At 42.7% G+C, this 26600-nt stretch overlaps 1 protein-coding gene across 2 annotated transcripts; it reads left to right on the forward strand.

Moving 5' to 3' along the window:
• Positions 1–453: 453 nt before the first annotated feature.
• ANXA2 (annexin A2) lies at positions 454–24932 on the forward strand. Of its 2 annotated transcripts, none has more exons than XM_064388704.1 (13): positions 454–551; positions 5165–5224; positions 8837–8936; positions 14497–14591; positions 17334–17447; positions 19375–19465; positions 19924–20003; positions 20318–20377; positions 20967–21060; positions 21792–21887; positions 22851–22909; positions 23536–23662; positions 24561–24932. In XM_064388704.1, the coding sequence occupies exons 2-13, from the start codon at positions 5177–5179 to the stop codon at positions 24614–24616; spliced, it is 1020 nt and encodes a 339-aa protein (XP_064244774.1). In that variant the 5' UTR covers positions 454–551; positions 5165–5176; the 3' UTR covers positions 24617–24932. The 2 variants fall into 2 exon arrangements, with proteins under 2 accessions (XP_064244774.1, XP_064244775.1); XM_064388705.1 differs by lacking the exon at positions 454–551 and adding an exon at positions 808–918.
• The last annotated feature ends 1668 nt before the right edge of the window (positions 24933–26600 follow it).

Genomic DNA, 26600 nt, shown 5'->3' on the forward strand with positions numbered 1-26600 from the left:
CCTCCGGGGCAGGGAGTGCCCGGCTTGGCGGGTCGGGGGCGTTCGAGGAGCGGGCCCTGTGCCGGGCAGCCGAGAGCCCCAGCGCTGGGGCAGCCCAAAGCACGGGCTGCAAACAACCACGGGCTGCAAACAACCACCTGCTGCCCCGGGAACGCCATGGGGAGGGCTGGGGACAGGCGTACGGGGCCGCATCTGCAAGGTGGGCGGCCAGCGGGCAGGTGGAGAAGGGGGGCTGGGGAGTGAGGGCTGAGCCCCGACCCCTGCAGCCCAGGGCGCTGCTCCCGGCGTCACCGCAACCTCGGCATCCCCCGGGCGTCCGGCGGGGCACGGGTGCGGAGGGAGAGGCTGCTCCTGCCCTACCCTTGCCCACCCCGTCCGTGTCCCCGTCCTGCGCCGGGCGCGGCCGGGTGAGTCAGCGCCGTGCCGGGGGGGGCGCCGGGGCGGGAAGGACCCGCCCGGCCCTACAAAACCCCGCCCGGGCTGCCGCGGGCCCCAGCTGCTGCCAGAGCCGCCCGAGTCGCCGCCAGAGCCGCCCTGCCCGCCCCAGCCAGGTGAGCCCTCGGCGGCAGCGCTGCAGCAGCGGGGCAGCGGCAGCGGGGCTGCGGGCGGGGGTCGCGCTGCGGGAGCCGCCGCCGCTGCTGCGGGAGCGAAGCGGGCTCTGAGCCGGCAGGATGCGGGGCGGTGGCTGCGGCGGCCGCCGCCCTCCCGCTCCCGGCTCCGCTTCCTCCGGCCCTGCCCGCCTGTTACTTTTCTGTGCTCGGTTCCGCGTTGGGACAGTGGGGCCGCGGGCGAAGTAGCCCTCGGGGAGCTTCGTGCGCCCCGCAGCAACTCTGGGTGTGGCGACAGCGCTCAGGAAAGAGGAACCGGTCCCAAAGTTCGCCAAACTTCCCCAGATAGTAATTTCTGCTCGTCGTTAAGGTATACAAAGGCTCGGCTGGGTTGACCATGTTACTGTAAGTTCGCTTCTCGGTGCGGAAGCTTGCCGAGAAGCTGTGCCGGCCAGCCAGGCTGCTGGAGGCGGTGTTCATTCAGCTGGAGCGAGGCTGGAATTGCTCCCGCGGGCACGGCGGAGCCCGAGCCCGCCAGGGACAGCGGCCCCTTCGCTTCCTTTCCCTTCTCGCCCAGGGTGCGGCTGCCGGGGCCGCTGGCACGGGCGGCAGGGCAGGGCAGTGCCGGGTGGGCAGCGCTGCCCGGGCGTTGCCCGAGCGCTCCCCGCGGAGCCCCGCGCTCCTCCCTGCCCGCACGGCCAGGCTTGGGCGGGGCTCTGCCTCCCACCCTGCCACCGAGCAGAACTGCAGGGATCCTGCTGCTGCCTTTGGATTGAGTCAGCTCGGACACCACTTCCCCCTCGAGGGAGGAGGGGAGGTAGGGCAGAGGAATGTTGCCAGGTATTTGAACTGAAAGAGAAGTGAAATGATTTCAGCAAAGTCACGCACAAGTGGGTTGTGTGCTTATACGTGGCAGCTTTACTTCTGTTTAACATGAGTTCTTATGTTCATGTTCAAATGCTATTGCTGCACAGAGGTGCAGACCCCAATGGACAGGTCAAGAGTGAAAGACCCCTGGAACCAGTGTGCCCTTGAGTGATTCATCCTTGTGTGTGCCTTCTGCTGCTAGAGCTGGTATTGATGAACACCCCTAGAGGGTAGAGTTTCCATTGGCCAATATCTGGTGTAGTTTGCCTTGATGAACCAAAAAAAAACCCCAAATCTGAAGAGGTTTTCTTGTACAGTCTCAAAAGTGAGAATAACTTGAGTTTGAAGAAACAAAAGTCCTTAATTTTGTACGTGCATGGTATCTTCCTGGAATGGAACTTCCTGAGTCATTAGCAATGCCTGTGGAAGAAAATGGTTCAAGTATGTTTGTGGTAGAGCAGTTTAATGGGTTTTGAAATGCTTTTCTTTAAAGAAGATGATTTTTTTCCCCTCCAAATAGTGGCTTTAAATGATGTGCTAACCCTTATTGGGTGATTTGGGGAGATGCAACCTGGCCTATTTGTACTCCTGCTTAGCACTGTATATGAATGAATGATTTTGAACCCTTGTTTCATTTGCAGCAGATGCTGCAGGTCTTCCTCACTGTCCTTCATCTCTGTTAGCAGGCTTGCCCTAGTTTTTGGACACAAATGTGCTCCAAGTGGAAGAGTTTCCATTCTCTCATTCCGGGGATGCCGTTTTCTTGGCTCAGATGTCTGGGAACACCCTTTGCTCATATCTCTGCCTAGTATAATGAGTGCTTCTTAAAATGCTAATTCTGCTTATTGAGCAATGCAGTTGTTTGTGCATACCTGAAATTTTCCATGGAACACAGGGGGGTTTTCCATAATGTGTGTGAGCTGGCCCTGGAAATCAGGATATGGGGCTGCTTTTAAAGTCACATTCTTCCCTTAACAAAGAGTTTCAGGGATAAGTTGGTGAATAGAGACTGGGCCAGTATAATAAGAGACCTGTAACCAGTGTTTCTGGAAGGGCTGAGGTCAAAACATGCCATCTGTTTTAGCAGAATAACATGATTGGGGATTGTGTAATGTGCATTTAGAAATTGGTTGTAGAAACTTGCCTTAAGGTATTGAAGTATTAGTTTACAGCTGGAAGGTAAAACTTGATTCCTTTCCAGTGTAAGGAAGAACAGGCTAGTGCAAGTATTTTCTCTTTACGTGTTCAAACCCATCCAGAACCTGTCAAAACTACATCAGATAAAATCAGTCCATCAGAGAACAGTGAGAGTCTGTTCTCAAATACGACTGCTTTACAGGGCAGGGTGTGACAACAGCTCTGTTTGTTCTCTGGGTAAAAAATCCTTCTCTGCAAAGATTCTTGCAAGAACTCCCTTTTTTTTTTTTTTATTTTTCCAGCTTGCTGTTGATGGGCAGTCAGTTGCTATAGCATTGTTGTGCTCTGGTGATATGAACCTGGAGTTCCAGCTTTATGTGAGGGTGTGTTAGTTCTGTTCCTGGACTCTGATCAAGTGTTTTGTTCCAACAAACCTGATCCCATGTGGTTTTTAATTGATTTAGAAACAGTAGTCTTGCAAAAAGCTGTTCAGTGATTTTGGGTTTTTTTTCATGTGAAAGGTTATGCTGCAGTTGCTTTGCTTCAGCTCTCACTGGTGTTTTCTTTGTGACAAGAAAGACTAAAGGACTTCAGTTGCTCATCTTTGGTAATAGTTGAAATACTGTCAGAGTACAAAGGTCTCACAGGATCTTCATTTTATGGAGTGTAAACATTAGGAATTTCATAACTCAGATGTATATATATCAATCCCCTCTACCCAGCATGGTTTATAATGCCAACAGCAGGTAACAGCTTATGACAACTTCTGCAGCCTGTCTTTAAAGGCCTGGGTTGGATTTTACCCCTGAAAAACATTTGTTCTCATATATATCAGTGCATGACTGTCATTTTATTCTCTGTCTTATTTTTCTTCCCCTGGAATCTTATTTTTTGTTGAAGTAAAGTTGCTTTTGTTACTTAAACCTAGATTGTTTCAGGAGATATGAGATTCTTTTTCTATGTTCCAAGTGAGGAAATGTGAGATAACAGCAGTTACACTACAAATGTCCTGTGATTTTGCTGCTGTGTTTTATTCTTCTAGCACTAGCTGGTTTTGCCAACAGATTTCTTTGCTTTTCTCTTTACAGGAGCTAAAAACAAACAAACAAAGAAAACAACAATAAGAACAAACCACTTTTTCCTATAGTTTTAACCAGACCACCATTATCAAGAAACTATTTCAAACCTTTCTAGTTCTCCAAGCTCTGAATTGTTCATTGAGAGGAGATTGGTTTCCCTGGGCAATTGGCCTGGGTGGCTGGTCCTGAGGAAAGCCCATCCTATCAGAAGAGTGACTGATGGATTAAAAGCCAGCTGAAAACCAGCTGAAAGGGCACAGGCAGGACTGGCTGCACAATAGCTGGGAGTTGTCTGGGGGGCACGGAGCCAAGGAGCTGGCCTGGGGGGCCGGTGACAGTGTGCAATGACGGGCGTGGCACCCAGCTGAAAGCAGGGCTTTTGGTGTCAGGCTCAAGTAGCAGTTAGTGGAATGTCTCTGGTTTTGAGGTGCTGCTGCCCTTTCTCCTGTCCTCTTCTACCCCAGCTCTGTTTGATAATGCTCCCTGCAGCTGGACTGTAAAAGTCCTGGGAAAAAAGCTTTCATTTTAACAGCAAATAATGTTTGCTGCAGGTGCCATCCTGGGTGTCTGGGTAGCAGTGTGAGTAGCAATGTCTGTCCTTTCTCTAGAGAAATTTGAGAGCAGGGGTTTGGGAATGCATCAAGCCTTTTAAATATTGGCCCTGGCTTACAACCTTTGGAAAAGCTTTCCTTAGCTGAGAGACCCTTTCACTAAAACAGTAATAGAGTTCTGGCAAGCTCCCTGACAAGGATCCAGAGTTTAAAAGAGGCAAAGTGTTGTCACATACGTTGATCACATCAATGTTTATTTCTGCCAGGTATATAATCCATCTCAGGGTTGGGATTTTCCCTGGTTTTTTTGCATATACAAGGAGGATGTTGTTCAGGTCCTGGCAATGGAGCATTGATATTAACCTGCCACAATGGCTCTTCTTTTTGGAGCTACCATTTTAAGGTAGTCCCTACTACCTCATCTCTGATAATCGTGTTACTCACTGGTGTTTGTTCTGGAGAGCTACAACAAAACCACAAGATCCAGCATCCAGGGTTAAAGATTAAATGGGGTTATGGTTTTGTGAAATGCCTGCAAGAAAAGAAATAACTCCACTCATTTCCTCAGTACTTGAGGAATTGGGGGTGTGATTTAAATGCTACTACTTGTTGCTATTCTTTGGCTTTGAGCTGGACCAAGCAATAATGTTTCTGGATAATTTTCCTGGTACTGAGTTGTCAGCTTAGGCAACTCTGTTTCTGAGGCAGAGATTTCTCAAATCCCTGTCTGAGTATTTAAAATGCAGCAGAAATGCTTGTTTAGGGAATTTTCTATTGTACAATGGAATGAAGACCTCTTGTTGTTGCATTATTAATGGTGGTGTGGCTTGGAAACTCTTAAATCTTCTTTCCTGCTTGGTGTTAGCAGATCCTTTGGGCTGTGTCACTTGAAGTGCTGCAGTTCTTCAAGACTGGTGGGACACACTGATGTAACTGTAAATATATTTAAATCTACTTTGTCTTTTTTCTTCTCTTCCTCCAGCATTCTTTCAAGATGTCCACTGTTCATGAAATTTTAAGCAAGCTCAGCCTTGAAGGAGATGTAAGTATTGCTTATATCTAAGCAATAAAAGTTTGTTTTACTTAAATGTCTCATCTTGTTCCTTTTACAGGACTCTGCAGCAACAATTGCACTGAGCTGTACAGTTTACAAGATTCCACACATCCCTTAAACTTTTATTGGCTAAAAACCTCATCAGCAATGACCAGTTTTCATCCACAAGCCAGCTGTAAACCATAGGACAGTTACATGATTTAATGAGAGTTCTTTTAACTGGCCAGCAGCACAGTGTCCTCCTGCTGGCCTTATCAAAGAGATCACAGGGCAAACAATGGCTGCTTTGCATCTGTGTCCCTCTTTCTTCCAAAGGAACAAGTCACTTAAGGATGAGAACAGAAGATGGAAATATGTTCAGTTTTGCTGATACCCGCTGAATTTTATTTTTTTCCCCAGTTAAAAATGGAGAACCTTATGAGAACAAAAATATTGGGGATCTAATTCCTGTAATGGTTATCACCAAAACCAAACTAGCTCTTGAAAAAAATTATTTTCTCCAACTTATTTTCTCCTTTTCTGTTTTAGTTTTGATTGTGTATTTTCCACCACATCTGCACTTGGTTTATAGTTTTATTGAAATACCAGAAAGCCACAGTCTTTGTTTGATTTCTTGAGTTGCAGTTAGATGGTAGATCACCAGTGTGGTATCAGCATATCATGCCATGGGTTTCTGGTTCTGTTATTGTTACTGAAGAGGAAGTGAATCCTATCCATGCATTATTTCATCACATTCCTAATGAAATTGCTACACATATAAATCTTACAGCTGGTAGCTGCGGGTCTGAGCTTGGTACAATCAAATGTTTTGCCAATTTTTGGTACTTGTTGCGAAATTAATTATACCAGACTGTGTTTGTGGAAGAGCTGTTGCAAAGAGCTGGCCAGTGCACTGTAGGTAAGTAGTAAAACTGGTTTTGTAGTGCAAAAACAGTCAAGTCTTCAGCTTTCATGGTTGTGTGTTTCAATGGAGAATTACTTTTGGAATAATAATTAAGCAATCTGTTCTCAAGGGCAGAAATGCTTCTTCCTTGATTCTTGCAAGTAGTTGCAAAAGTCAGATTTGAATACTGTTCCATGGCAGCATTTCCATCAGAAATCTGCTGCACAGTGTCAGAAGGCTCAGGCAGCTGCTTGGTGCTCTAAGCTGGAAGCCAGAATTACTGAGTAGCTGGCCTGTGTAGCTCTGCAGCATTAGACCAGCTCCTCTGAGCAATGATTTAGCAAATTAACTGACGTTAAACACAGTAGTTGGGCCAGCAATTTTTCTCTTAAAATTTTAACCTTGAGGGTATAGAATGGTTCTGGCTGAACCCCAGAGCTGCCCTGTGCTCTCATCAGTGGTACAGCAGCTGATTTGAGTGAAGGTGAAGGACCTGATTGTCTCAGCCTTCCTTCCAGGAGAGGATGGAGTTGAGCTGAGGTTGGTCTGTGCTCCCAGTTTCTGGATCTCTCCACAAGAGTACAGAAAGATTTTTAGCATACTCAGATGAAGAGATTGTGAAAAGTTCTGGTGTTTTTAGGTTAAATTAAGCCTCTGCAGCTGTTAGTGATACTTGCTTCTCCTTCATGTTTCCTAATAGGATTAAATTTCTCAGGCTCAGAGGAAGCAGGTGAAGGACCTCTGAAGCACACTAAATGCATAGGGAGAAAACCAATTCCTCTGCTTTAGTTTGGCCCAGACAGGTGGTACAGTTGCACATTATCTGGACTTTTGCTGCCACATTGTGAAGAATTTTATACTGAACTAAATGGAAAGTCAGTTTGAAAGCTGTCTTCTCTGAAAACAGAGTACTGTGGTACAATAGTGTACCAGAGTAATTAAATAGCTTGAAATTTAAATTACTGCTTTTCATAGACAATCACCCTGATGAGACCTGTCAGGGAAACTCACTCTGACTTGGTACATGCCTTGAGTGGAGGGACAGAGGAAAAATGGGCACCAAATTGCAAATATGCTGTGCATTTTGTTAGTGTGTGCTACCATCTTTACAGTAAACTACTCCATCCAAATTACTCAGAAAATACTTGGAGCTGGGTGGGAGGAGAGGTGCTGAGCTCACCAGGTGACTTGTTGCAGATGATGCAGAGTGCAGGTCAGTGAGCAGTGCCCCAGGATGGGGGATGCCTGGCTCAGGAATCTTTCAGGCACACAGATTTCTCTGAGGCAGCATTGCATGTCTCCATTTACTGTTTCCATTGCCACTAAAAGCAAAGGCTGTGTTTTGTGGTGTGGCTCTGGGCCAAACTGGGGCCACTTTGCTGGGCTGAACTGATGGTAAGAGACAAAAGAAAATGATTCAGTTTACTGGTGCTTTTTTGACTTCCCATCTCCACAGCATAAAACAGACTGTCTCCAGAAGGCACGGGGGCAGCTGCCAGAGGAATCTGTACAGAACAGCATGACCTCTACAGGGATAGAGTCAAAATTAGTCAGAAACCATGGAACTTTACTTCAAAGTGCTCCTCTTAAAAATTTGCATGTAAAAAAATTTTCCAGGCATATTAGGATAGCTTAGTTCTGTTCATGAACCCAGCTTCCTTTTGGAGTTAGAGATGGAAACAAAAGTTTCTGAGGATCTTTTCCAAGAAAGCTTAGTTGTTCATTCACTTAGGAAATGGCTGTGGCAATTTCAGGTGCTAGTAGCTCTACCTCTCTGCCAGAGGTTTAGGTTTCTAAATTGAACTCAGGAGAGTGGGATTTGTGAATATTACCCAGCTGCTTCTAAGAAAAGCTGTGGTTTAATTTAACCTTCCCCTGGGAGGTGATAACAAGCTGTTAGCTCACACTGAAGCAGCTGAGAAGAGTTGAATCTCTGTTCTGGTCACCCTCTTTTTGCAGCTATAATCCTCAGGAGAGGACCATGATAAACAGCTGATAAAATCTGGTAACTTGGAAAATGTTGCATCTGTTTACTAAGTGAGCTTACCTGCAAGTCCTTGTGCTCTTAGCAGTGGTAATTTGAAATGTCATTTGGTTTTGCAAGCCTCATGCTGCTTAAAGCAAGGATCTGGAGGCCAAGAATAAAAAAAAAGTTATTAATAACTTCTGCTTTCTAGAACTATGGCCTTAAATTGATTTTTTTTTGGTGTTATCTTTAAAGTTCATGAGACAGTGCACAAAACTGTTTCTGATTTTATCATTGTTCATCTTCAATTTCCTTCTTTTTTCTTTATTACTTGTAACCTGGAATCAAAAGTAAAATATTGACTTCAAATCTAAACTACTGTAGACTTCAACTTTCTTGGAATTAGCTTCCCGTAGTCATTTTCCTTCAGATCTAGCCAGAAAATTCCAGGTTTTAGAATACTGAAGTTTAGTGAGTAAACTTGGAAGGTGTTAGGTTTTTGCTGCAATAAATATAATATCTCTTTGTATATATTCTGTGTTATAATAAGCACTGCTGTGAGTGGATTTCTGGGCAGTACACGTGAGGAGAAGAGACACCAGTGGCTCTTGGGAGAATTCCATTTTCACAGATACCTGGTGGTAGTCCTTGCATTTAAACATTGGGCTAAGTACCAGGTAACCATGTGTTTTATTCATTGCACAACTGAACTCTGAAGGGTTTTTTGTACTTGTTGTTCTTTTCCTTCCAGCATTCTCTCCCTCCAAGTGCATATGCCACAGTGAAGGCCTACTCCAACTTCGATGCTGACCGGGACGCTGCAGCCCTGGAGACGGCCATCAAGACCAAAGGTGAGCACTGGGGCTGGGCCTGCCACCCTGGGGCAAGGTAGAAGGCTGGCTTGAAAGAACCAGAACAAGACAGGGTCTCACCACCACCATTTTGATATCTTTACTCAAGGATACCTACTTTAGGAGGTGTTGGAGTCCTTGAAATCTTGACCAAGATAGATTTTGAACCTTGTAAGTGTATGCTTTGAATATGCTTTTGAGTTTGTAGCCATGAGTTGTTGAGATTATCACTTTTTTTCCTCTCTTGACTCATCAGTATTTCAAATTCTTCTTCTTTTCTGCCACTTGAGAATGAAGCATCAGCTCTTTGGGAGTGGGCTCTGAATCATGGATTTCTACTGCATTATTGGATTGGACATTTCTTCCTTTCAGCTCTCCAGACACCATAGGAGTGGCTTGAACATTTTTATCCTGGGTTTTTTAACTAAATAATCATTTATCTTGTATTAATTTGGGGTCAAAGAAGGTCCTAAAAACTAGTTTCTGAAATGAGTTTGTGGTATTTTAGGGGCAGGGCAATGTGAACTTCTCAGAGCTGGGATATTAGATAGGCTTCCCTGTGGTATATTGAAAGCATCAGGAGAGCAGGGAGTGTGAAGTGCAGCTCTGAAGCAATGCCTTGGTGGCACTCCTGGGGCTGTGATGCTGCCCTGTCCTGGGACAGGGAGTGCCACACTTTCCACACTTGCTCCAGGCCAGAGGAGCAGCAGCTGGGCGTAGCTGGAACCAGCAACTCTTTTGCCTGCATGTCAGAGAGAAATTTAAAAGCCAAACAATTTCTCATCAGAAAGAAATGCTGTCTTCCATCAGTGCCAGCAAAGCATGTGTTTGACTTGCTATAAAATGTAAAATATATCCCCTCCATAACATGCACAAGGCTTTCTTTCATAAGATTTCTTGATTTAACTAGAGAAATTCCTTATTAAAGAGGGTTCAGTTCTGATTTTGAATTATTTATGGTTTGGTTTTGTTTTTTTTTTTAATTCCCTGACGTGAGAGTTATATATATATCATCAGATTTGGCAGCAGATGCTTTGTATATATGTAGAGTTTTGTCTAGATACTATAATTTTTTGCAGCTCTGATTATAGGGCAAATCTAGAAATTTCAAATACACCATGAGACTCTCAGGGTAGGTACAAACTCACACATCTGAACTCTCAAGCTGCTAATTATTGCAAAAGGAAATTGCAATCTCCTAGGCAGTACAAAAGCTTTTCCAGTCAGGAAAGTCAAGCTCATGTTGTCTTTCCACTTTCTCCCAGCAAATTAAGCAGTGCAGTGAAGTTACATGGAAACATTTCAGTAGAGAGATGATTTTCAAATCTCTGAGGGAATAATAAGGAACTTACTCATGGACCTGCATGTTTGTAGGCTTGAGCTTCTCTCTGCTTATTAGTTTGTTATCCTGAACTTATTCTGGGATGGTGGCTTTAAAGGAAAAATCTCTTTATGATTTTGATACCAGATTTCCACCCTAAAGAATCTCACAATGAAAGTATTCTTGTGGGAAATTAAGTATTGGGAGCATTATGACCCTTCTTCCAGGTTCTGTTTCCTTGCACTTTGAGTGCTTTGGAACAGGATATTTTCATCTGCTAATTCAACAGATTTGATAAAATGTGAGCTCTCTAAAATATATGTAGGGTTTTCCTCAAATGAATATTCCAACTCATCCAGACAAGAGCTGGTTTTTATGGACAGTGATGTAAAGAGCTATCTGCAAGAACAAGTTTTAAAATAATTCTGGGAAATATCTAAGTAGTTTTTGAACTAAAAATATAACACCCATAATGAACAGACTGTCTAAATCCACAGCAGCTACCATTTTCCTAGGAAGTATCACCATTTCTGTAGCAATTAGTTTGCATTGGATGTGGGAAGTAGAAATAAGCAATGTAAGTTATCAGAGTGATGAAGAGGAATATGACTCGTTCATGTTAAAACAGTGAGTAAGGTAAGTTGTAAATATATTGTAAATAAGTTGTAAATATATGCAAGCTGGTTTGTGGTTGAAAATCTTAAAAAAAACCAAACCAGGCATGTAAAACCCTTTTGGGGGGCTTTACTTTCTACAGGATAAAGGACCCCTGGTATCTGAACCCTTGGGCTTTCTTGGTGTTGAAAATGGAGGTCTGTACATGCTGTAATGGGCCTGTATTTCACACTCACCAAAGCAGTCTTTCCAATATCTTGGAAATTGCAGCAGTGCCTTGGAAGTGATATCTAGTGGAGTCTTATCTCTGGCAATACCTTGTATAAACAGTGCCTGAAGTCTGGTGTTTGCCATCAGGGCAGGCCAGGTTGGGAGAGTTACCATATAAATAATTATATGGTGATTATTATATGGTAATGGAAACTCCCAGAATTACAGTAATGAATCTCCATTTTAGTGATTCTTGTGTAAAATGGCTAAACCTTATTTTACTGCCTGAACAACAGCTGTGTATTTGGTTTAGGGAAAAGAACTAGAGCAGAGTGTGTGACTGTTCTGCTCTATGTAATATCTAAATATTTCAGCATTCATTCACACTCTTCAGATTAATCCCTCAGAGGTTGCTAAGCCATCTGTTCATCTGTGGGGACCTCTGGAAAATACTGTGATGTGTTTATTTGGGCTTAGATCTACCTGCAAAAACTAAACTGCACAAATACATTGTCCAGCCCTTTGCAGGGCTTTGAGTGGAGCTGAATTAAATGCAGGGGGTTTTTATATATCCACCAGCCTAGGAAGGGAAATGTGCAAAAATGTCTCCAGGTCATATAAAACCTTGTAGTTAGCAGTTGTTCAACCTAGAGGTTGCATAATGCAAATAACTTGTTACAGTTCTGGCTTGTTCCTTTTGGTATAAATGCTATGGCTGTGTTTCATTTTTTTGCTTTTTAGTGTTTCTGCAGCAAATTCATTTAATGCCTTGGCATGTCCTTTGTAAGGGTTGGCTTTTTGCTGCATATGACAAGAAGCTGTTTAATTTCTGTATAATGCTCTACTGTGCTCTGTGTATAGATTAGCTGATGTACATGAACCCAAGCAGAAGAAACTATCTGGAAGAGCATAACAGAGCTTATGTTAGATTTCCTGTTCTTTTTTTTCTTGTAGCAAAGACAACTGCTGAACTGCCTCTCCTGTTTCAGAGGTGTTTCCTGGCATTGACACTTTGTGTGTCTCAAGTACTAGTTAAATCATTTTGTCAGACTAGGTTGTGAATATTTGTCATTTGCAGCCTTTATTGAGGTCTCATGGGATAATTTTTTATTCCATGGCTGGCAGAATTCAGGCACAGGCTTGTTGTAGGAAAGGGCTTAGAACATAGATCTGCAATAAATTCATTATACCCAGAAACTGCTAAAACAATGGTGACATGTAAACCAGTCAGCTCAATCTTAGAGAAAGATCTTCTGTTTATGTAGTATATCCAACATGCCCATAACTTTAGACAGAGTTTTTAAGATGATGAAGTTTTTAGAAGATATCTGCTGGTTTGCTGGTGAAAGAGGGCAGTGCCTGAAATCCACCAAACTGCGTCAGTCACATATTCCAAATATTAAAACTGTCACTAAAGAAATATCTCATTGCAATGTGGTTTGGGTTTGGTGAACCCTTGCTAAGCAAAATAGCAGAGCTGAAATTATGGTCTTGTTTTATCTAAATTTTTCCCTCTGACCCCATTCTTTTTCATTTCCTCATTTTTGCTGACTGAGCTCCAACACTGTGATCTTACCAATGCCACCACACATTGCCTCTTTCACAAGGACAGCTGTTATTAAGCAGAATTTTTCTTTCCATTCCCCATTGATAGAAATACAGGGATAAAACCTGCCTAGCCAGAATAAATTTGAAAATAAACTCTGTTTCATTGCTTGAAACTTTCAGGGACTTTAGCAAACAGCAAAGGAAAGTGTTGGAGCTGCTGTCCTGCTCTGCCCCACCTCAGCAGCAGTGAGTCAGCATCCTGTGTGTGCAGCATGATTCCCCAGTGTGAATGAAGTACAAGCCTTTACTTTCCACTGAATGCCAGAGCAATGAGTTAACTTCATATTTCCATGGCATGTGTACTAGAAACTTGGATGCAGTCAGTCATTTGTGGGCTTCTAATCTGTAGCAATTGTGGTACTACTTGAAAATGTCATTTGCTTTTTTGAATGCCAAGAATTGTTTAAATTCAGAATTTATTAAAAAGACATTGGCTTGTACTGTGGGCCTGCAACAGCTGAAAAGCTCAATGTCTGTGTGTGGCCATTTCTGGACAGGGAGAATTTGTTTTCTTTTATAATGTGGGAACACTTTAAAATGTGCAGGAGTAGATTATGGCTGAAATGTGCAGTCAGCCTGTTTTCAAGTCAGAGTTTGTAACTTGGACACATTATGCTTTCCAGGACCTTATGACATCATTTGCAGGCCAAGCTTGTGTGAATAAGAGCACTGATGTAGGTCTGCCTCAGCACAAGCTAAGGACACGAGGCTACCAAATGGAGTATTTCATCATGAAAAATGTGGTGAAGAAAGAGAGAGAATTTTTGGATTAGACTTATAATTTTAGACTCTTGCAGGTTTTTTGCCAGATTCCTACTTTATATGATTTATTTTTATAATATCAGTTGCAGTTCTTTGTTTCAGGTTACTTTGGGTAATAGGGAAAATAAATGTAGCTGGATTCTGGCAGGGATCTGAGTCCTGCTAGGAGCTACTGATCCAGTCCTTACTTTCTGGGGTTTTTTATCAAGAAATCATCTTTTACACTGATGTGTGTGCAAGAAGTGATTCATAATACTTTCATTAAACAAAGAGAGCTCAAGTGAAGACCTGGGCTTGTTCTGACCTCTAGATTAGAGCCACCTGTTTGCTTCAAAAGCTGGCAGTTGCACTGAAGTGCATGGATTTGGAATGGTTCCCTTGAAACCTTTGCTGATGTGTAGTTCACTTACTTAAAAGATAAGTTGGGAGTTTGAGCATCCACATCCTCTAGGTGTGTCAGTTACAGCTCAGCATGGATCTTCCAGTGATTTCAATAGGAGGAGCACATACTTAATTCTTCTAGTGTCAAAAATCCCTTCTGTCTTTTGAACCTCTGAAATGTACTGAATTAAATATACTTGTTTATTTTCCTGTTTTCATGTTTGGAGTGATGGATTAAATGACTTAAATAGAAAGCATAACTGCTTTATTAAGAAGTCTTCATTGAAAAAAAGAACTCCACTAAAATGGCAGGACAGGCTTTAGTAAGTGCAAGTTTTAAAGTCTATGTTTCTGAGCAGCTTTTTCCAGAATTCTGAGTGCTTGAAAAGTAATGCACAGACACATAAGTAAAGCACAAGACAGTGGCAAAGCTGGTCACAAACTAGACTTGGAGGTGTGTCCTAAGATCTGCATCCCATCAGCAGTCTGGGCTCTAATTGGTGGCTTTTTCCCACAGCCAGAGCAGGATAAACATTAACTAGTGAAAGCTGCTGAGCTCTGCTCCAGACAGCACATGGGCTGTGTTGGGAGTGTTGGGGAACATCCTGATACAAGAACAGGGACAAGAAAGCTTCTCTAACTCTCTGTCTTGTGTCTTTGTAGGTGTGGATGAGGTCACCATCATCAACATCCTGACAAACCGCAGCAATGAACAGAGGCAGGACATTGCTTTTGCCTATCAGAGGAGAACCAAAAAGGTAGTAAAATATGAAGGAATAGTTATTATTCAATATTTTTCTTGTGGACAATTAGATTTTTCAGGGTTTGTCTTTTCACTGAAATTGAAGACGCATCTACTTTGTCCATGCTGTCACAGTTTAGGACTGGTAGAACTTTGAAATATGTTGAATATGCACAGTTGGGACTGCACTCTGTTGGAGATGGTGGTTTCCTTGCACCTTCAGAAATCACATTGGGACCCACAGGATTCCCTGGTGAAATGTGCTAAAAATACTGAGGAGTCACTGGCATGAAGTGCCTCCATTTGAAGGAAAAAATGAAAGAGATCCTTTAGGGGATTGGTTTGGTTTTTTTTACTTTTGTTTGGTTTATATTTTTTTGGGTGGTGTTGGATTTTTTGTTTATTTTTTTAAGACAACTCAGCATAAGGGAAGTGTTCTGTTTCTTTTCACACAGCTAGTTTAGCTGAGAAAGGACTGCAGTCAGTTGTGCCATGAGCACTGCAGCTGTGGGATAGTGATGTAATGAGTTGAACTGTCATTAAAAATTATCCTGGCAGAAATACCTTAGGTACTGATCTATTGATGGAGAGAAATCTGTAAGATGTATGCAGAATTCTGCAAAATGAGTCTTGCTGTCTGGGAGGCAAGAGATCTCTTTTGAAGTTTTGAGAATCTTATCATGTTTGAAGTTTTGTGCCAGTGAAAAAGAGGAAACTTTATATAGAGTTCAGATTATGATAAACGTATCTCTTCCAGGTTTGCCAGACCCCAAATGGTAGTCCTCAAGTAGCATCCCAGAATACTCATGTGAGCCCAAATGTAAATGTAGAGTTAAATTTTTAGAGTTCACCAGCTTTTCTGCATGACTGATAGAGGCACATGCAGAGGCACAGCCAGGTTGGACACGTGCATGTGTGCACACGCCTGCACCTCCTGCCCTGGGGACACTGGGACAATCTGCACATAAATGGACCCCAGTCATGAAGTGTGTCACTTAAAGCTTTGTTAAATGTTCTGCATGACCACAAAAATGCACAGTCAAGAAAATCTGCAACTTTTTTCATGTTTCTCTCTCACTTTTTTCCCTTGCTGCGACCCAAGAACAAAGTGAATTTATCAGAAGTTTAACAAGTACCAAAGAATAAAACAGTCGTATAAACAATGGAAATGTGCAGTAGAAACCACTCAGATAAACATGAGAGGAGGAAGTGGGATATGAAAAGACACGTAGGTATATCTTCTAGGGACAGTGTCTGATGGTTTTCTTTGCAAGCAGTTGTGCAGATTTTGTTGGCAATGTGTTGTGCTGTACTAGGCTGCTTGCTTTGTGTGTTGCAGGATCTATCAAGAGATCATAATTTTAAATGTCACATAGTCTAGCTCTCTTTTAACTCCTTTGGGATGAGCAGTGTCTGATGGAAACTCTTGGTTTAGGTTGGAAGGGACTGTAGGTGCCCAAGATGGACACTTCCACTAGATCAGGTTGCTCAAAGCCCCATCCTGGCTTAGCCTTTTAAACATTTTCAGGGATAAGTCAGCCACAACTTCTCTGAGCAATTTGTTCCTTAAAATTTACTACAGAGACGTGCTCTTTCCTGTGGCAGTTCTGAAGAACCTGTTTTCACCCAAATAAAGGCTGGAGCATTGTATCCCACATGGAGTGCTTATACTAAAATGTTTCTAGGTCTAAAGCAGCCAGATGCCCCAAACCCCCCTTGCCTCCCTTGGTCAATCCATGCAGTAGGTGCACACAGTATTAGCATAAATTAGTGCCCTGGATTAAGTGGGTGACTCTGGAAATTAATTAAAGGCCTGGGCTCATTATCTTTCTGGCACAAACTTCTCTGCAATGCAGCTGAGGTCACTTTCTGTACCCCCTTTTCTCCTGCCTCTCCAGCTCAGTGATTGTTAGTGAGAAACCAGCAACTGAAATGCAGCAATTCCCTTCTGAATGCTACAGATTTGACTTCAGCTTAGGGAATCCATGGATCTGTGTGAACCCCAGACTTGATCCTGGGGATTTCAGCTTTGTAACCTACGCTGCAGGGAGGCTGATACTAGCATAATTCAGATTGCATCTGAAACCCATACAAGGACATGGGCTCTGACTGGTGCAGATTTGCATCCTCTGCAGTGAACATCCCTGGCTGGTTTTTTTCTTAGGGCTGACTGGCAATTAACAAGAGGGATTTAGGCCATAAGCTTCTGATAGTTTCCTAGAAGACAGGCATAATTTTTCAATGCTCAGGGATGATTTTTTTATCTCCTCAGATATCTGGCTGGGAGCTGGGCCTTATGGTGGAGTAAGTGTGCAGTCAATTTTCCAGTGTCTTAGCTAGTAAAGGGCTGGGATAAGAGGAAAACCACATTTAATACAGTGCTGCTGGGAAAACTGTGGGAGTATGATGGAGAAGCAGTGACCACAGTGAGTCAAACCCAGATCCATCTGTGCTTATTAGCTGCAGCAAAGCATCACTGCTTCAGGACTGGAGTGAAGCTGTTCAGATGTGTCTGCACTGTGCTTTCTAGCACTTGTGCATTTCTTCTTATTTTCAGAGGATTAGAAAAAAAATTCCTTTGCCCTAATTTCTTTCTTAGGCTTTCACAGCCAGAAAGCTCTTTATGTTTCTGGTTTCTTGTCAGTTGTGTAAGAAACACTGCTGCAGGCTTGGAGACTTAGAGCCTGCAGGTTAAATTCTCTGAAGATCAGAAATGAGCTTTAATTTCTTTTCTTCCATCGTCCCATCTATTTTACAGGAGCTTTCTGCAGCACTCAAGTCTGCTCTCTCAGGTCATTTGGAGGCAGTGATCTTGGGCTTGCTGAAGACACCAGCACAGTATGATGCCTCTGAATTGAAAGCTTCCATGAAGGTAAATAAGCTTTGAAATTTAACATTGTTGATGATGTCACTGTTTTGGGAAAGAACACGGACTTCATATCCAGGGTCATGATTTTCAAATTGATTATTTTTTTTAGTGCTACCATTTAAATATCCAGCTGCAAGATATCCAAAATGAGAGAAATCATGGAACTGTGTGGTTTTAAAGCTCTTAATTAAATCCTCTCTTTAAGGAAAAATTAATTCTTGTCAGTTCAGCAGTAACAGCCTGGCTGCTTTGCTGACTGCTCTTACAAGCAATGCACAGGTTTATAGTATGAGAAACCTTTAAGAGAGCAGCTGTTAGCAGGAGCCATCAGATCCTCTGCTGCCATTTATAGGCTTAAACAGTAATTTCCAGTTACTGGATCATATCATTGATGTGGAAAGAACATCCTGTACCAGAGCTGCTCTGTGTAGAAGATAAAGAAGATGGGGCATCAACAGCAGTCTCTGCAGAAAGAAATAACTGCTCTGTAGGTCACTGAAACAAGACTTGAGAGCTGCTCATGCCAGTACAGTCACCTTTGTAAGCAAACTAAGGTTGGGAAATTGTAATTATAATTACCTAATCATCACTTACATTCTGGATGTTCTTGTTCAAGTTAGTTGTTTTGGGTTTTTTTTAATAATTAAAGACAAGTACTAAGTTATGTCTGAAATTTAGAACGTATCAGTAACACCAATTAATTAACTTCTCCAGATGATTAAAAAGGAGTTAATGAACCAATAAGGAAACAAAACCACCCTCTCCATCACATAAACACACACACTACCCTGACCCCCCTAAAAAACCTCCTTAAATCCCCAAAGCCAAAAAACCAACCCACTATGGAGATGGTAACTCTTCAACTGTGGGCCAAATGCCCTGTTTGAGTAATCAGATGCTGCCCTCTCCTGGTCTGAGTACAGCCTGTCCATAATTTATTGTGACTCAGACTAGTCTGGGCTTTGGGATTAAAGACCAAGCAATTTCCTCAGAGTAGTCCCAAATGCAGAATATTCTGTGCTCTCCATGGGTTGCTTTTCCCAGCTCCCAAGGAGTTCCCTGACCTGAATTAGCAAAACCTCTCAATGCTCTGAATTTGCCTGAGCTTAAGTTTGGCTGATACATAGAGCATTACAAGTTATGACTTTGGCATCAGAGTTGAGGAAAGCAAAGTTATCACAAAGGAGTTAATTCTTTTTCTGTTACACATTCTTGAAAATATTTCAAAAATATTTAGAAAATGATATATGTTCCTAGTTTTTATTTATTCCTCAGATGCTTGTTAGAGCCATTGTATGGAAAGCTCTTCTAGTTCTCTTAGCTTTAAGCCATGTTAATAAAATTACTTGGGTTTACTCCTTTTTTTTTTTGGGCTGTCCCACTGTCCCACTTTCTTGTCCCTTCAAGGGAGACATTTTACCCAAAGGGCACTTTGCCTCATAATTGCCTCTGTTTTCCACATGATCAAGACTCTGCAGCATGAGACATTTTCCCAGGATGTTACTTCTCTTGAAATCCTGTGAAAACTATGCCCATTTTTGCCACCTGCAAAATGACATTCTGTTACAGATGGGCTTAACAAACAGCATCCTAACAGAAGGATAAGACTGGAGTTTCTTCCCATGCTCCCAGTGAATTTAAAAAAAAAAAAAAAAAAATCACACAGGTCATGATAAACAGACCTTCTCCAGTTCTGCTGGTGAAGAGGCCACTGTTAGACACTCACAGAAAATGCACATTGCCCAGAGAGAGCATCTACAGGATCTCTAAGCCACTAGAAATATTCCATCTGTTTTTCTCAAGAGCAGTTGGTAAAAAATATCCCTAAACTGTTAGAGTGGGAGAGAGGAGATGTCTGTAAAATGTTTTTAAACCATTTAAACATTCCTGTTCATTGCTAGCTCCTAAGTGAGCCCTGTTTGTGTTGCAGGGGCTGGGAACTGATGAAGACACACTCATTGAAATCATCTGCTCCCGAACAAACCAGGAGCTCAGTGAAATCAACAGAGTCTACAGGGAAAGTGAGTTTACTTTGCAAGTTTCCATGTACTATGTCTCCTACACTAAATTACTTGGATAAATTCCCCTCAGTGTGAATTTCATTATTAGAAAGCAAACTCAAGTCTGCTTTGGTTCTCTGCTGTTTTGTACTGGTGTTCTGGACATTTGTGTGATTTATATAGTTGCATCTTGTTGCTTGGTAGCAAACAGACTGTAGGCTATTTGCTACTAATACAAGTTGGCTCTAAATGAAGTTTTTGGTAAGCTTTCCACGAGAGACTGATTGCATGGAACTCATGACTAGCTGGTAGCAGTGCTGGGTTTGATGTAGGGAAGCGTGGGCTTTTCATTGTCCTCCACACCTGACTTAGAGTGTAGCTGTTCATGTGCATAAAGCACAGTAATTAGCAGCCCTTTTTCTTGCAAAGGAGTATTTGTGAGACACCCTTTTGCCTGAAAAGAACTCTTTGTTTTCTAGTGTACAAGACAGAGCTGGAAAAGGACATCATATCAGACACGTCTGGTGACTTCCGCAAGCTAATGGTTGCCCTGGCCAAGGTAGGGCTGTTCAAAGTTTCCCACTTGCTCTAACGTGCCTGAGGGGTGGCTGCCAGTGAAACAATTGGGTTTCTGATGCACTCTTAAATTTCTCTGTATTTTCACTGACCTTTGAGGGGGAAAAATATTCAAACGTTAAAGGGCAAAGTATTTTAACAGAAATGCAGCATTCACAGCATTAGCTTCATAATGGGGGTGGAGTATGCATTTAGCAAATTCAGGTTAAAAAAAGAAAAAAAAAAACCTGAATATATGTATAGCAAACTGCTTGCTTTCTATGAAACCTTTCTAAAATGCTGATATCTTGTTTGAAGGGCAAAAGGTGTGAAGATACCTCTGTGATTGATTATGAGCTGATTGACCAAGATGCCAGGGTAAGTGCTGGTAGTGACCATGAAATATCTCCAGTTGGTCAGGCTTTGGGGCATATTGAACATAAACATACTGAAAGTGGAGAGCATTTGTGAAGTAGGTGTGTGTATTTCAGATTGTCCTGCACAGTGATGTTTGCATGGTGTCAGTGAATCTGCCACTTGCAATCCTGATGCCTTCAGGTATCAATTTTCACAGAGTACTTACCCACTATACAGAAGCTTTCTGATATTTCCTTTAGATACATGGAGAGGGCCTTTAACAAAAGGAAATACATCCATTGCAGTGAACTTAGTGGCTGTTAGTGCTTGTTTGTTACATCTGCATCTGTCAAGAGCAGTTCTGCTGAGGTAAACAGAGCTAAATACAGAGTAAAGCTGTAGCCAGAGGTGAATACAAAGCAATTAGTCTTAGTGTCAGATTTAGGTCCTTAAGTGTTGTCCTGGTGACCTGCCCAACCATGTGTCCTTGTGTGTTTCTCCCACAGACAGAGTTCCAGTAGTGCTTGTTTTTCCCATAAGGAAATTGTATACATCTGCCATGGCTTCTTGTGCAACTCCTGATTTTTTGTGATTTTCTTTCTAACCCCAGGACCTCTATGATGCTGGTGTGAAGAGAAAGGGAACTGATGTCCCCAAGTGGATCAACATTATGACTGAAAGAAGTGTTCCCCACCTGCAGAAAGGTACTGTTCAAGAGACAGACTATTTTTTTTTTCCTGTAAGAGAAAGTTATAACAAAATGGTAATGATTTTGTCCCAGGTACAATTGAAATGATTGTGAACAGCACTCAAAAACATAGGAGATGTCATAAATCTTAATTCATGTCCAAGGTGTTTATTTTTAAAGAAAATCTAGTTATTTCTGTGGGTGTGTTGATCTCACATTTTAAGTGTGTACACCTCTTTTTTACATAGGTGTAGCAATGCTCAATTATATGTCACATACACTGAAAACAAAGATGTTGCAAACCTAGAAAATATGGATGCAGGATACCTTGAGAAGTCCTTTAGCTTCTACCTCTGTGCCAGGGTAGCTTAGCTATATCATGTGCTTAAATCTGCCAGTGAAGACCCAAAAGCAGCTCTGATACTGTAAAGCAGCACATGGGAAAAGCCATTTGAAGATTTTTAGTGTCTTTCAGTCATTAAATCACTGTGTTTCAAAAAATACCAGTACAGGATTAAGATGGTATTTTCCCAGATTATGGAGATGTTCAAGAAAAACAAAAAGGTCACAGCATGGGACCTGTACAAACTTCTGCTTGTATTTAAGATGAGATTCTCAGAAGGACTTGCATGGATATTTATTAATCATGTGTCTCTACATTCTTGTGTCTGTGTTCATGCTTTGGGTGGTTATTTCTGCCAGTTCTTGGTCTGGTTTTGAGTTCACCTGCTTTCTTTTCTGTGCCAGTGTTTGACAGGTACAAGAGCTACAGCCCATATGATATGTTGGAGAGCATCAAGAAGGAGGTTAAGGGAGATTTGGAGAATGCCTTTCTTAATCTTGGTAAGTTTCCCTGAAGTAAAGACTGTCTTTATGCAGGATCTTTCAGGGCTCTTGCAATGTATCATGATAAAGGTAGGACCTAGATTCACCCTGCTGGGTGAGAAATTAGCTGCACATACTGGTGTTGTTGGATCCACTGGTGTATTTTAGAGTATTGCAGATATTGAAAAGCAGCTTATTTTTGCCCTCTGCAAGATATAAACTTTGCTTTCCAATTAAAATGAAAATGCATGTGTGTTGTGATCTGCTGTTAGTTCCACTTTTATTTGATGGACAGGCTTAATGTTTGTTTCCCCAGGCAAACAAAAAGGTTGAAATTATTCAGTACCCACATAGGCTGGAGAGAAAACAGCATGTGTGTGAGAGAGAAGACAGGCAGGCAGTGAGGGGTGGTAGGGGCTAATCAAAGAGCTGATTTGGCACTGAATTCTCTGAAATAGGGAGGCAGGGTGTGAGGCTGATACTGTGCCATGAGGTGAAGATGACAAGGATGTCACTGTGTTTAAGGGGGAATTCTTTAAGGGGAAAATCCATTTCAGGCTGAGGGTGAACTGAGAGCTGTGTAGTGCAAATGGAGTATAAACAGAGCTCAGCCTTAAAAAGGAGGCTTCTCATGGATGAGTATACAAGGAGTGTTTCCAGAGGAGAGATTTCTAGAAGTGGAACCATGAACTGGGAGCTGTGGAGGAGGGCTGGCATTCTGAAATGATACAATTCCAAAATGATGCCATTTTCATGGAAGGAAACCCTTCCTAAGAAAGTGAGCATCTGTGGTTCAGTCACAAGCTAAACCAAATGACTTCTGAGTAGTGAGTCAGGTAAAAATATTTTCTCTGTGTCCCCTTTTTGGAGGAACTTTTGCTGAAAACCTTATTTTGACTACTTATCATAGCTTTAAAAATGGCTGCAATATTCTGTGTCCTGTGTATGGGCAGGATATTTAACTATTCTCTCTCTTTTCAGTCCAGTGCATTCAGAACAAGCAGCTGTATTTTGCAGACAGGCTGTATGATTCCATGAAGGTAGGAAAGACTGTTTTTTCTTTCTACTATTTTTTTTTGTTGTCATTGTTAGAACTTCTGTTCGTATGAAATGTGACTGGCATGTGAATAAATTAACAATTACTTAATATTGTTCAAAAGCTTTCTTTAACCCTTATGAGCCTGGATTATCTATTCAGATTCCTCTGATATAGGGAAATGTAGGAAAGGGTCTCATTATAAAGATCTTTGTTAGATCAGTTGATTATAATTAGCAAAGTTAGACACACAAATTTCCATGTAGCCAAGAGCTGATAGCAGAAAAAGCTGTTTATTGAATACTAAAATAAGATATTAAATTTACCTCAAAACATTTTGTGAAGAAAAAGGATGAGGGAGAAATACCTGGTGACAGGCATTAGGTGATTCCAGGAAGACCTGGTGAATCAAAAGTGCTAAGCTAAATTTGTGACTGCAAGTTGGTTAAACCCTGCTGATGAGAAAGTACATTCATACTCAAATTTTGGATCATAATAATGACCTTCGTTAGAAGATTTAATTAATTGTGTCTTTTATTGCTCATCTTGGTTGCCTGTAGTTTGCTGTCCTACCATTAATTAATGGTACCATTTCAGCTATTGCAGCTCTAAATGTGTGTCTGCTTGTAGGGCAAGGGAACCCGGGACAAGGTCCTGATCAGGATTATGGTATCCCGCTGCGAGGTTGACATGCTGAAAATCAAGAGTGAATTCAAGAGGAAATATGGAAAATCTCTCTATTATTTCATCCAGGCAAGTTTTTAATCTTTGGTTTTATATCATGGGCCTTTGCAGCAGTCTTCATTGGATTTGTGGTACCACTAGTATTCATGGGAGGTGTGTTAGAGGCCACAGAGAGAATATTGTGTTATTTATGTACTATGGGAAAACCCATCTTTATCTTCAGTCTACAGCTGATACAGTTCCTGTCAGCCACTTGACAGTATAAGTGGGCTTTGTGCAATCAGCTGATGTGTTCTGAAGGAAAATTCTGTTCACTAATCCCTACCCTCAGATCACAAGAAGAGACAATTGTTCTGTGATTGCTGAATGAAAACACAGCATCTAAATTGCTACTCCCTTTCATTTCAGTGCTCAAAGAGAAGGCTCTTTAGCTAGTGACTTTTGTCCATTTCTGTGATTAGACAGGAGCTACAGGTGCTAGGTTTTGTCTAACTTGGGGCACAGGTGAAGAGCTTGTGCATTTGTTTCAAAGCTAATCTTCACCCTCACAAGAGCATGTGCTACATTATTCCTTGTGTAGAGGAAGCTGAGTCAAAATCTTAACCCAGAATCTTTTCCTGAAGGTGTCAATTGTAGATTATTAGCAATTTTTAATAGTGCCCTTGGTTTATGATTTTTGCAGTGATCAGTGAGACAGAGCAGAATCAAGTCCTTCAGCTTTCCTTGGTTGTGTTACTCTTTTTCATACCCAAGTTTCTCTCTTCTTGGCCTTGCATTTATATTGGAAGAATGATTAAATAATTTGACTTCACACATAAATAAAAGTCAGGATAGTCTCCTCCAGGCTGAGAAGGCTTCAGTGTGAATCATAGGCTGTCCCACAGGTTTAGAATATAATTCATATGCTTTCATATTTTGTGGTTGTTTCCTAATATGTATTTTGTATTTTTCTTCCCTTGCTTTACAGCAAGACACAAAAGGGGATTACCAGAGGGCACTGCTGAACCTGTGTGGTGGAGAGGACTGAAAACTGTGATGGAAGAAACCCAAGTCCAGAGAAATGCCTTTTTTGCTCTTCATTTTACTGTAATCCTAGAAAACCTGAATTTCCTAGCTACCCTTGACTTGCCCTTTCCCTGCCAGAGCCCTGCTGCAGTTTGCTCCCCTGCGCTGTGCATGCCCCTCTTGGCAGCTGTGCTTGGCTCTGCCAAAGGTCCTAACAGTGTATAGCCAGAGACACTAACCCTCCAGGGAGACACGGGCTCACACGTGCTTGTGAGAAGCTCTGCCTCTCTGTGCAATGTTTCTAATAAAACAAATAAAATGGTGTTTTACTTTAACAATATGGGTCTTTCTTAATTTGAAAACCGTCTGAACAGTTGGCGTGTATTTAGCTTTTGCTGGCCATTTTCTGTGTTGTTTTTATCCTCCTCAGGTCCGCTACTTGTGGCTGAAAAATTATCTTCTTCCCTCAAGCCCTTCATCTGTTGAATGATTCACTTTGTCAGCAGATCCAAAACCATTCTCTTGACTGGTTGAGGGAGATGATCCTGCCCCTCTGCTTGGCCCTACTGAGGCCACATCTGATCTGCTGTGTCCAGTTCTGGGCTCCCCAGTACAGAGAGATGTGGAGCTCCTGGAGTGGATCCAGTGGAGGGCACAAAGATGATTAAGGGAATGGAGCATCTCTGATGAGGAGACACTGGGGGAGCTGGGCCTGTTAAGTCTGGAGAAGACTGAGAGAGGATGTAATTAACGCTTATAAATATCTACAAAGTGGGTGTCAGCTGATGGTACAATACTCTTTTTAGTGGTGTCCAGAAACAGAATGAGGAGCAATGGCCATAAAGTAAAACAGAAGAGGTTTCACCTCGCCATGAGGAAGGACCACACACTGAGGGTGGCAGAGCACTGGGAGAGCTGCCCGGGGTGGTCATGGAGTCTCCCTCTCCGGAGACATTCCAAACCCACCTGGACGTGTTCCAGTGTCACCTGCTCCAGGTGACCCTGCCTGGTTGGGCTGGATGGTTTCCAGTGATGCCTTTCCAGCCCTGACTGTTCTGCGATCCTTTCCTCTAATTGTCACTGAAACCTGAGCCACCCTGCCTGCCTGTGAGGGGCCAACACTTGAATCCTTCCTCAGCGTTTAAACACTTTGTGTGCCTATATGCAGGGGGGGAATGGTTTGAGAACACAGAGCAGCCTGTCTGTAACGGGAGTGCTTTCTGCAGCAGAGCCGTGGCCGGGGTCGCTGCCCGGGCCGGGCGGAGGGGAGCGCGGCAGGCATTGCCCTTTCCGTGAGGGGCCGGGCCGGGCGGGCTGAGGGCACACCACGGACCGTCCCCACCCGGCTCAGTCGGGGGCCAGCAGCATGCGCTGCTCTTCCTGAGACACCTTCTCCTACTACAGCATGAAACTCACACTCGAGTGTTAGGGAAAAGGTGTGAAGAGCAAAACCTCCCCCGCGCCGCTGGGAGTGGGGCCGCTGCCCTCACGGTGCTGAGGGGAGCGGCCATGCAGGCGCTCTCCGGGGCTGGTGATCACGTCCCCAGCACAACCTTTCGTGCAAGTGTCGCAGAGTTGTCAGGAGGTAAAATGGTTTCCTCTTTTCATAGCTGTTGCTCCTTTGGAAATGCAAAACTGCCTGTAAGTATCAGGTGTTTTCCCTCCGTCGTTATCTGGTTTGTAGCTGTCTGTTTCAAAGGCTGGGGTTCTCCTCGGAGATAATTTTGGTCTTCTCACAGATATGAGAAGCACACAAGGAGGCTGCTTCATGCCACCATTAGAAGGGTGAAAGGCTTTGCTTAAATATCACTGGCTGTAGACCACAACAAAATATTTGGTGTGAAAATACTGCAGTTGGTAAAATATTGATAACTTAAATGCACAAATGATACAATTTTTCAGGAGCAGCTCCAATTTAATGCCTGATGGAGCAGTGCCATTCACACCTGTTTACAAAATGCCTCTCTGTCTAGATTTGTACATTTAAAAACTATTGCTGAGATAGC

Source organism: Passer domesticus, chromosome 14 (genome assembly GCF_036417665.1).
Source record: "Passer domesticus isolate bPasDom1 chromosome 14, bPasDom1.hap1, whole genome shotgun sequence".
Classification (NCBI taxonomy): Eukaryota; Metazoa; Chordata; class Aves; order Passeriformes; family Passeridae; genus Passer; species Passer domesticus.

Bases quoted from the DNA above. Each gene is read 5' to 3' on its own strand.
- ANXA2 (XM_064388704.1), top strand. From the start codon at position 5,177: ATGTCCACTGTTCATGAAATTTTAAGCAAGCTCAGCCTTGAAGGAGAT. The intron at 8,937-14,496 runs GTGAGCACTGGG...GTGTCTTTGTAG, and splicing joins GACGGCCATCAAGACCAAAG to GTGTGGATGAGGTCACCATC. The intron at 21,888-22,850 runs GTAAGTTTCCCT...CTCTCTTTTCAG, and splicing joins GAATGCCTTTCTTAATCTTG to TCCAGTGCATTCAGAACAAG.